We start from the raw sequence: 12,314 nt of genomic DNA, 5'->3' as shown, positions 1-12,314 counted from the left end.
CTGTGCTAACAGCGAAATCTAATTGAATTACATAAACACGTCCTATGTGATACAGCAAAGTACTGGAAATTATTGACATCGTAAGGGCAACTTCAATAATTATTCTAGGTTACTTTGACCACTTTGACATTGTAGCAAATGTTGGTGGATGACCATCATATCCTATCCTGGCATTATCAGATTTGGGATAGGTTTTAAGTACATGTATCCCGCAAGATAAGGAATAATTACCCGATAGAAGGGGTGAATTCATTTTATGCTATATCGATATATAACGCAAAACGTTGTAGTTAAGGGGAATTTGACCGTGAATACGTACTACGTTCCTAAAAAGGTGGAGTACGTATGCATCAAGCCCCTTAACATTCATATACTGGTGTTGTTTTCTTTTTTTCACAAGTAGCTTGTTAAAGAATTCCATCACAAAAATCATGGTGGTATCTTAGTTTTAAGTAAACTTGCTATTCAGAAAAGCATTGGCGAGCGACCATTACCCATGTTCTGTTATATCAACTGCGCTCATTTTAAACGTTTGAATATTTTGTTCTCCTTTTGTTAGAGCAGATATATTCCGTTATTGTAGGAAATCGTGAATTTCGGTGGTGCAGTTGTCACCTATCCTACATGGATTCAACCTTATAGGAGCAATGGTGAACTTAATGAACCTAACATTTGAAGACCCACCACAACCTAGTGACCTATTTTTTCCTACCACATGAACTCTGTGAAAATCATTCTGATAATACCGGTAAAGTAGACGACAGGTGAACAACTTAGGCCTTCTTTGAATTACTATGTTTTCACAACTTCATCTACAAACATTTTCAGTGACTCTCTTTCCGGTATAGTTTTAAAAACATAAATAAATAATTATCTTACACTGTAGACAGAAAGTGTGGTCTAAACGCAACTTACATAAAGTACAGTGTATAATGCAACATTCTTTCAAAAAATGTTTAGACTTAAACACATTGTCTTGACCTCATGGAAATATAAAAGAATACAGTTATTCTGTGGCGCGTCTTTAACTGTAAAATTAAGGGGTTTTTTTTAGATATACAATACTGCAATTATCTGGTATATAACATGCTCAAACATTTGACCTTCAGGGGTTACCTTGGACTAGCTCATTTAAAAAAAAAATGTCAAAATGTCAAACACTGTCATAATAAAAGTTCACAAATCTCGTTCAAGTGAATTGGAATGCACGGACCGGAACAGGCACATTTGGAACATGTTTTGCACATCGTTTTGTTGAGATGAACAGTGAATCCAAGTTTCTAGGTATATGGACAAAAAATCATCCGAAGGACAGACTGATGGACGTGAAAACTCTACCGTTCAATCTGTGATGGTGGGGAAAAATAGAATTAAGTTGAATAGTTTCATGTCTGTGTGCATTCAAATGTACGTTTAGTTGGTTAAAATGTTCATTCCTTAAATAATTTGCTACGCTAAGCAACGTATTCGTACTACTTCTGATGCAATTACGAGTTTTACTGGCTAAAATTATAGTTAAGCTCAATACAGTACAACTCTCTAAATGCAATTTACTCTAAATATAATATTATATAAAAAGTGGCCTCATACTTAAAGTGGTCTCCATTTTATTGATGATAGACGTGGTCTCTTGGGCACGATTGACTTTATTTAATAGTGCTAACATTTTAAATTGAATTTTTGAAGACAAAATCATAATCTACAGTGTACGTCTCATTTACTACTTCACGCCCCCTTCAATATTGTGCTTCGCTTTCCCTCCCAGGACAATGCTTCTCTTTTAATGTGTGTTTGTGGGTTTTGAAGAATGGTGGTGCTGTACTGTCACATGCTGTGACTTTAAAGGACAAATACAAACTAACAACAGTATTCTAATTTATTTTATTTCATAAACTTTTGGTCAACCTAGCATCAAGTTATGAGGCTTAAAGGTAAAACAAACGTCAACAACTCTGGGAAAACAATAAAATATCCCTCGACATTAATAATGTTAAATATACGAAGATTAATTACTTATACATGCAAAACAATGACTTCTGTGCAGTTTAATGCTATACATATTCTTGGTAAAAACTAGAATAAATAAAACATTGCCATCTTTTGGAATATACACCACTCTAGTGATTAAAACCATATTACAATACCATTCTACATATTTGCAGCAATTTCAGTCTTAGACATTTGAAGTTCAAGTACATGTACATTTTAGAAGCTATTAAAAGATTATATTTGATTTTGCAAAATATTGATAGAGTTGTAATGGTACTTTTAAAACACCGACACAGACTATGACTATGCTAGATTCTACAAGATTATTTGAACCACTCTCGAGTCCGCTTCCTAGAATATAATTAAATCTTCTAACAACGGTAAAAAACAGTTGGTGTAAAATGTGTATGAATATACGAAAAAAGATTTACACAGACATTTTTGTAACATCTCGCGGCCCTTTCTCAGTACTTCTAGGAAGAAATGTACAAAGTTACTAAGATATTTAAACTTAAAATTTCTTCGTCGGGAAACTGCTGGATAAATTTGTCAAAGCATTAAACAAAACTGACTGTTCCCCTTCCTAAAATATTAATATATATGATGAAATCATTTAGAATAGCATAGAAGTAAGCATTTTAACTGTCTGATATTTATTATGGTATATGACGACGTTTTAAAATTGTTATAAGCTGGCTGTATTCTAGCTGGTCATATCAAATTTATTTGATACTGGTAGTAACATGTAACCTGATAGGACTATTCCAATTAATTTTACATGAGACAACCATAACTAACGCCAGTGCTCTAACATTGAAAGACGGCCTTGAGACCAAGTGGTTACGGAAGAAGACCACTTCAAATCGCCGCTCTTGATTCGAAACTTCGCTTAGGGAGCAGAATTCTTTTATGTGAGGAAGCCATCTAGATGATCGATGGTTCTACCCATGTGCCCGCTTGTGCCTGAAATAATGTTCGAAGGGTCACCCTAGGCCTTCTCCACTGCTGGAAAGTCGCCATATGACGTATAGTTGGGTCGGCGAGATATTTATAAACAACAAAATATCTAACATAGACATTAAGGTCAGAAAAAACATACTGACATAGTAAAGACAAAACAAAATAATTATGGAATAAAATACGGCAACAAATTACGGCAAGTTCAAACTGCTCACGATGAAAAAGAAAAAAAATGACAAAAACAATCAATATATAATGCAAAAGATGAAACTGGAAAAAGTAACTGATAACATTTGATACTACAATGGGCACTTATGATAACCGTTAAGTGTTGCTACGTTCGAAATGTTATATAAATGAAAAATACACAAAATCTTACTATTAAACCACCTCAGTACCTCGCGCAATAAAATTTCTATATCATAATACTGTACGTCATTCTTTTATGTAACACAGCTTTTTTTTTTGATTTTCGTATGATTCTTTTCTCATTAAATCTATCGTTAAAATTTTGATAAAATATACAGGATACAATAAAACATGAAATTATTCCAATTTACAAGTAATTATTTGACTTTTATACAGAATTTCAAATCATGCATATTTGATTTGGCTCAATTTGTGAAAATATATGTGTGTATATACATTAATGAATGGGAGAAAGGCAATTACCTTAGATGAAGTAAAATGGAAATATTTATGTTTGTCTTAACCAACAACGTAAATACAAATGGTACCATACTGCAGGTTGATATTACGTTTTTTCCCCCAAATGTATATGAAAGTAATTAAAGTTGGTTTGTTTTAAATTTTCAATGCCAGATAAAATACGTCTTTGCAACTGTTTGCGACATATAAAAACAATTAGTTACTAGTAAACGAATTTTCGAAGTTGTATAAAAGAAATAAAATACGTCTCTGCGAATGTTTATGGCAAATAAACGAATTTACTTCTCGAATATCAACGGCATGTATTTATTAAAGTATTTTCAAAATTGTATACATGAAATAATATGGAAATTATTTCTAGAATGAAATATTAATGATTGGAACATATTGGGCAAACATATTTTCCAATGGACAATTATGTACAGAACAAAATAACATGTTACAAAATATAATATCAGTCATCATAATAAGTTATCACAGATGATAAATACTATTTGGCAAGGGTTTCTTCGACATGTACATGTACAGTAAGTTTAAGTGACAAAAGTAAAATTAACTGCTGCAAAAAAACAAAAACAATATCTGCAACAGGTTCTTTTCTCAAAATTAAAACATAAAGGTTGAATAAAGGTATCTGTCACATAATGTTTTTATTTGTTTTGAGATTAGCGCCCTTTTCATTTAAGTATTTCTGTTATATAACAACGGACATTTGATTTAACCAGTGTTCATTTTTTCTTTACTAATATTAACAATACTCCGAAAGTAACTAACAACCTCTCGACTTGAATCAGAGGCGGATGACGAAATGACGTAAGTACTGACGTAAGATATAATGTCTCTTTTATAATCATCACGTAGTACATACGCCTCGCCCCGGGACCGTGACCGTGGATCTACGCTCTCCCTATCGAGGTAGGCGAGCGGCCTCTATATTTGTTAACATCGATAAAAACGTTATTGTAGGTAAAAGTACAACAATGCTGAGAGAAATAAAACTTTAACGTTTTCGAGAAGAAATCTTGCTAGGTAACGTATTTCTCTTTACCAGTAAGACTAGTGTCAGCGAAGACTGTCCTTTTTTAAGTATAACGTTACGCATTTTTTCATACATTAATTTGGAATCCGTGGCCAGTTCTGGTCATTAACTGACATATACATATGACTCCCAGTTATATGTTTCACGACGTGTTTGATAATAAATCTAACCTAGGGCACTAGATCATTTTATTAACGTTCTATAAAAACGATATTTTGCAAGTAAAATTCTATATGTTTCAGTTGTTGCAAACAGCGATATTACTATAAATTTATATTGAGATAGGGGTCACACGACCGTTAAAGAAATAAACAAGAGTGACATCTTTCAACATTCAATATCCTTGTAGAGAGTAAAAGAGTTAACACCTAGGATATATGAAGTTTAAATGAAAAATAGTTCACTTTTTCTCTGTGAAGTATATTTCTTATCGCTCAGTTCTTGTGTTAGGAGTCAGTTACACATTGCAACATAAAATGTGCAATACATTTTATGCATAAATATGCCATTCTGTAAAAATACGTCATTGTTCTTTTAATGTAACATACATTAAAACCTTATAAATGCAACAACTAATGCAATAAATTACATATTCACATGTTGACCTATATCAACCATTGTAGTACACAGATTTAAACAACAAGACGTATCAATAAGGCCCCTATCATAACAACACATCACGTTTCCTGTCTCGACTGTGTGAAGATGAAACCTGAGGCATCTCCATAGTGCTCTGGACATTCCTTGCCCTCGGATTGTTTGATTCACCGTTTGTTAATTGTTCACTTGCTAAACTACTAACAGCACTACTAGATCTCGTCGAACCAAAGAATGCACCCAGCGCAGTTGAAAGTCTCACTCCAAGGTTACGAATTGAGCTCGATTTCTGGCGAGTTTCCAAAACATTTGCAGCACTTAACTGACTGTGATGTTGCATTGCCAATGCAGCAATGTTTTTCATCTGCTTTTGAGCTTTCCAGCTTCTCCAAGCTCTTTGCAGGGTTTTGGCTGCAACATCTTCCTTTTTTCGCATCATAGTTGTAGTCTTACGAACAGTTGTGACACGAGTTGGGAAAGCTGTCTGAAATCTTCTTTCCATTTGTTCGTGCAACTGTTTAAATTCTGGCGTCTCTTCAACATTTCCTAACACATACCTTACCAGCCCCATTAGCACATCTAAACAATGCAACTTATCACCTTCAGCTATAGGAAGATCAAATGAAACTAACGCTATTTCATTTGGCTTAGGTATACTAAGCGGTGGATCCAAGTCTGCAACGAAATTCGACATCTGTTCATACTTGATAAACTGCGTTGCCAAAGGATCATACTTTTCCCAGATTAAATAAAACATATCAAAATCATCCTCTGTTATTCCCGCCTCTTCCTGCTCATGAGCCTGATTAAAGTTTTCAAGAATAACGGCAATAAACATATTTATTACTACTAAGAATATAATAAGAATGTAACTTGTCAGCCCAAAAACGGCCATCCAAGGTGTGCCGCAGTCGCCGGGCGATCCTTCGATAACCACACCATCATCACGGACGTAATGGGTATTATTACAATTTGGTGGTTGAATCAACATTGGAAGTAGCACGTCATTCCATCCAGCTGCTGTTGAACAGCGGAACAAGAGCAAGAAACTGTTGAGGAAAGTTTTAAAATTTACTACATCCTCGTCAAGGACTCCAGTTATTTTCAGGTTTTGGAAGGTAGATAAAAAGATGATGGCATAGATGTACATAATCAAGAACAAAAGCATTCCAATATTGAGCAGCGCTGGTAGTGAAATTACAAGTGCAAACAGCAGCTTTCTGATTCCTTTAGCCGCCCTAATGAGGCGTAATACACGACCTATTCGGAAGACTCGCACCACACGCAACAATGTTGGACTTACAATAACACTTGAGATAATGTCGCTGAGGATTACACCTGAAAATTGACAAGAACGAATAATTCAGAGAGGCAGGTGATTCCTTCTGTAATAGGTTATGTGAAAATACTAATAAGAAAGCTTTGGGCTCTAACTGCTTTACATTTATAAAACAATCTTCATAAACAACGTAAACAAACCGTTAACATGGAACAATTACTTCGACAGTTTCTTAAACTAGTGTTCAAAAAGGATTAAAATGGTGAACAAAAAGCAAGCAATATGCATAATAACGCATCTCCAAGTGTCATGCAATACAAGGTAACTTTTAGAACAATTTTAAATACAAGCTTTACGTTTAATATGTTAATTTATGGCAAGAAACTCCAAGAAAAAATAACAAGTACTGAAAAATTAATAACTTACCAACTAGTAACGTCCACATGGAAATATACTGAATCCGTATGGAATTAAACCGCGAGTTCCATATGGATTTTAATTTTCCATGTGGGAATTAACATGCATCCCATGGAATCCTTATGGAAAATATATGGAATACGTAAGGAAAATGCACGGTATCCCGAATTATTATGGAATACGTATGGAAATACGACTAAAGAAAACTGATTCGAAGTAAGCCCTATATATATTCATATCGTTTGTTTTCATGTCTATTCTGAAACAGTTTTAGCACTCAAAAGTGTGTATTGTACTTTTTAAAGTTCCATACATATCCCATAGTGTCCATATCAACTCCATACGTTGGGAAATGCTATTTCGGCACTAGGAACAGTACAAAAAAGGCAGTTGTATAAAACTTTCAAACAAAAACTAGGCTAACAACCGCCTCCACCGAGTGCTCGTAAAAACATCGTCGTATACAACTGCCTAAAATTACAAGCGCATGCAGTAACAAAAAAACCATCAGTATTAACAAACCTATGGGAACATTAACAAACATGTACAAAGCAAAATCAAATACTTTAAACACTGGCGTTTGCGTTTTTTTACACATCTCCGACTTTTATTCGCAAAGTTGTTCAGGGGAGGAAAGCAATTGGCGATAGTGTGTAAAATAGAATAAAGAAACGTCTAAATTGAGGGGAGGATAGAAAAGAATAAGACTAAAGGAAATCGAAGATTTGGTGTAGCAATACTTTTTCAACATTATTTCATACCGTTTTGCGTCGAGGCAATCAAAATCGCTACGTCTGCATGAAATGTAGGATGCACACCATATATTTAATAAGGAACAGGAATAATTTAACCCGTTTTTAACCTTACTCGGTAAACTGCAGCGTTGTGAAAAGATAACGGCACTGTTTATATCGTTTAAGGCTGAAAAAATCCTTACACGATGTTTTGCATATTTGCCTCTCGGACATTGACCTTGTGATCAGATGTGTCATTTTGTCTTTCTTTTGAACAAACGGTCCATATTTATGCCAAATAAAGTTTTTAGTAATATTAATGTCCACTTATTATAACAGATAATTACTTAAGTTTAGTAAAATTATTTCCCAATTGTACGTCATAAACGAGAAAGACATTACGCATGCATGCAAATGTCGTTTCCATTTATAGAATACGGCTACCTAGTAATTTAGATATAAACAAAATTTAATGCTTTTCCCTCTGTTGAAAAAACCATTGATGCAAAATAAGAAAATAAAAATAACTTTAAGAGCGATAAGCGACTTAAAGAGATAAAGGAAATGATCTACTGAAATGTGCGCTGTCTTAATGCTAGTGGACACTAAAATTACTTTACATTTTCTGACCTAATGGATACTACTTATGATCTATATACATTTAGCTTAGAGAAGATTGACACATGTGTAACATTTATAACATTTAAATCTATGAATCTAAAGCTAGCGGACAGAAAGACAAGATCTAGAGATCTGAACTGAATCCAGCCTACAAGTCACGCATTAGACCACTAAAAGGTCAGGCCACTCTGGAATTTACCTCCTTTAACTTCTTTGAAAATAACGTCTGAACAAAAGTGTTTACATTAATATTTTACTTACATAATATGGCGAAATACATAAAATGTGCATATAAGCTTACGTCGCATGAACCCTCCATTTAACGATCAATTTAATACATTTTAAAAGGTCAATGCTACTCTATTTTTTCATGCAAATGATACACTGAGTACAACATGTCGATGCATTTACTTTGCAGTAAATTTTCCATATGGAACAATCACCTACACATTACATACAACTTGCAAAGAAAGACTTGGTCACATCAAGCCCTCCACCTAAATGGTGTACAGTTTAGTCAATCATCTTTAAAGTAACAATAAAATTCCAAGACGCTTTTAATAAATCAATCTTGTGGAGGTAATGCAGCCTTGTTAAATGAGCAGCCAATCTGATTTCAAAGGCCTTTTTGAATGAAAGACTTTACAGTACACCATAGAAACACAGTCATGCAGTAATTTCTGGTTAGTAGTTGAGAAAGAAGGGCATAACATTTCATGAATTCGTACAGATACAACTAACGTATCATCGTATTGATACACAATGGTTTAGAAAAACTTTGAAATTTTCTCTCCCATCTCTAAAATATAGTTTAAACGCCGATTTTCCTTATTTTTAACTTTCCTTTCTATTTGCATATATAGATAATTCGACGCAGAAAGTATGTTTAAATCATAAACAGGCATTCATGTAAAAAGATACGCCAACGTTCAAATTCTTATATCGTAAGTACAATAAAGCTAATTCATAACAAATCCAACAGTGCAAATTCATGAATAAACGTAGAAACTGTAACATATCAAAATTCAAAAATTCAAATACAATTTCACTTACCCAGCAAAGACAGTATAACGACAACGAAGTCAAACACATTCCATGGCATGGTGAAGTAGTGCCAACGGAGACCAATAATTTTGACGATGGCCTCCAGAGTAAAGATGACAACAAAGAGAATGTTGAGCATGGCAAGCACGTCTGTGACCATCTGAGTCTGGTTGTAATGATCCACGGCCATTTGGATCATATTTAAGAAAATGAAAATCACAATACACAGCTCAAACTTGCTGCTATTGGATATATCGTAGAAGATTCCCTGAACTTTGTTCTGAAATGATTTACAAGGAAAAAAATGTTCACTCATTAGAAACAAATCTACCGATTCTATGAAAATGTAAATTATTTCAATTTAAAGTTTATATACTTGCAGTGGGAGCTTTATCACAAAATACTGTTTTATACAGCTAAGTATCTAAAAGAAACAAGAAAACAAATGAGCGACATTCTAAATTTGAGATTGCTTTGCTTATACATAAGTAGTTCTGGAGAATAAATGGAGTATTCCTGTCTTGATATAAGTTGTAAAATACACATGTTTAGTGCAAACAGAAGTTAAAAAACATTGAAAAAGCGGATAGAAAAAGATAAGCTACCACGTGAAAAAGTTTTTGAATCATACATGATCCATTTCATGTAAGTATCCACTTCTTTTGTTTAGAATTTACTGACGTGATACTCTACACCTTCTAGAATGAAAACACATCTAACTGTCAGCAAAAGACATTAGAATACATTTAAAGAAAATAATGTTGTGCTGTACAAATTATTTTCTATTTTGAAAAATCATATACGCTGATTTTCATTATTGAACAATTTTCTATAACAGGGTGCAATTTTATCCCACTCACCATCCATCTTAAACAATTCTGTGCATGAAATATAACATTTGATACTATGAAAAATGATGCAAAAGCAACTAGACAGTATTTCATGACTTAATGAGACATGGAAGGGAATGAACGTTTGTAAATGAAAGAGATAATACTAAACATTTTATAACGTTTTACCGCTATAAGCTTGTAATCAAATTTTATATGAATACTTCCAAAATGGGAAACATCAAACAGTCGAGATTTAATTACTTCAACAGAGTTGGAACTGTTAATGTATTTAATAAAATAAACAAGGATTACCACAAGCTCAAAATAATACATAACTTTTTCAAGAAGCAAAGCTAACATCAGACAAAAAAATAAAAATTGATTTACTACACAGAACTGTAATGCAAATAGAACACTGTATATTATATATTACGACCAAGCTACAGTTCATCTTATTTTTCATGTTATCATTTTGTTTCATGGATTAACGTATCAATAAACTTTAAGCATATTTAACATTCCCTTAAAATATAGTTCTTACCTTTTTTCAAAAATACTCAATGAAATTGAATTACTAGCCTGTAAATGACTAAATGAGGACGCCTAACCTACTGTTAAAGAATGTTGACTTATACCAGAAATAAACAAACATAATGCCTGAGAAAAGACTTAATTCAAGTGGTTTTGCAAAGATTCCAAACATACCTTTGGCCTTTTTATAGTTTTCTGTGGCTTCTTATTGCCCAGTTTCTTGATTGTGTTGTAATACTGACGTTGTCCAGAAGTAAGGAACATATCTAGATAACTTCCATCGTACTGAAAAAAAACCCCCAAACAATAGCAGTCATGTTTGTGATGTTAGATACTTTGAAAGTAACACTTATTTAGGATCAATAACCTTGACACCTCGTCTGCTTTTCATCTCTTGTGTACAATAATTGTCCTTTTGTGGCCAATGATTGATAAATTACTGCTTCCACCAAAATGAACATACATAAAATATAAAAGGTTTATGATAACTGTTTTGAATTTTAACATTGTTTTCAAATGTATACAGCTAGATCTATCACAAAAGGGATTAATACCCTCAGATGTTACTTTGATATCAGGAAAGTAAACTGTTGTATCATGATCTTTAGCATTCAAGCATAACCTTGCACCCTACCTGTAGCCTAGATTATATTAACAACCATGCTAATTTTATGAAATCCACTGTGATGGTAAAGACACTTTGTAGAAACAAATTTAAATTATTTAATCTTTGACCTCAAAATGTGACCTTGACCTTGGACCTAGTGACCTCAGTTGTGACTCCTTCTTTATTTAATATAAGTTACAGCAGATCTGTGTAATCTCTATGTATCAGTTGAATTCTTGTATGATCTTGAAATGAATCTAGTAAAAATGTTTAACCATAAATGCACAATTGGGAAAGAATGCTTTCCATTCAAAACTGAAACTAGTTCAGAGCAAATCAAATTTATAAACTTAACTCCAGGATTAAATCTTTAAGATTGAAACTCCATTATAAACAAACAGTCCTTGCTTCAGTATTTCATTACTGAAAAATGCTTTAATGAAAAAGATTGTAAAATGTCAAACCTTTTTCTTGAGCATATTGAAGTTGTCAATAATCACACCAATGAAGAGGTTAAGGGTGAAGAAGGCTCCAAATATAATAAATGCAACAAAGAACAGGTACATATAGAGAGAGTTCTCAAACTTGGGCTGCATGTCCACACCAACACTGTCTACAGCCAGGGACATCACCTCCATCCACCCTTCAAATGTTGCCTAAAAATTAAATACAAACGTTTATGAATTGATATCAAGTTAACTAAAGATATACACTTACCACTAGATTAAATTAGCATTATTATACAAGTTTAATAAAGACTGATGCTGAAAGATTATGATGACTTTCATTTCCACAAACTTACTGCTCAGGATTTATTCCCAAGTAATCATTAGGCATACAAGTATTTTATAACTTAGATAAGTTGTTCAAATAAAAAAATAATCTTAACATTTAAAACTCACAATTTTCTTACATTCTTAACTGAAAAGAAGAATAATTTAATCTATAAACTGCCATATTGTTTTCCCTTTTTTACAGAGTGTACCCAAACTCA

The 12,314-nt window shown here is 33.2% G+C and overlaps 1 protein-coding gene across 10 annotated transcripts in view; it reads right to left on the bottom strand.

Annotated features, from left to right (window-relative positions):
* LOC123566302 (sodium channel protein 1 brain-like) overlaps positions 1–12,314 on the bottom strand; it is a 101,931-nt gene that overhangs the window by 6,688 nt on the left and 82,929 nt on the right. For 9 of the 10 annotated variants that reach the window (XM_053550023.1, XM_053550022.1, XM_053550026.1 and 6 more), the window contains 3 exons: positions 11,785–11,976; positions 10,888–10,998; positions 9,359–9,629 (listed from right to left, as the gene is read on the bottom strand). In XM_053550023.1, coding sequence (XP_053405998.1) covers positions 9,359–9,629; positions 10,888–10,998; positions 11,785–11,976 — 574 coding nt within the window. Of the gene's footprint in view, positions 1–1,869; positions 6,593–9,358; positions 9,630–10,887; positions 10,999–11,784; positions 11,977–12,314 lie in introns of those variants that run through there. The other variant, XM_053550027.1, reaches the window with a different exon arrangement.

The sequence above is a fragment of the Mercenaria mercenaria genome, chromosome 8 (assembly GCF_021730395.1).
Source record: "Mercenaria mercenaria strain notata chromosome 8, MADL_Memer_1, whole genome shotgun sequence".
Taxonomy (NCBI): domain Eukaryota; kingdom Metazoa; phylum Mollusca; class Bivalvia; order Venerida; family Veneridae; genus Mercenaria; species Mercenaria mercenaria.
Note: the sequence above shows the minus strand (reverse complement) of the source record. Positions and strands in the feature narration are given on the sequence as shown.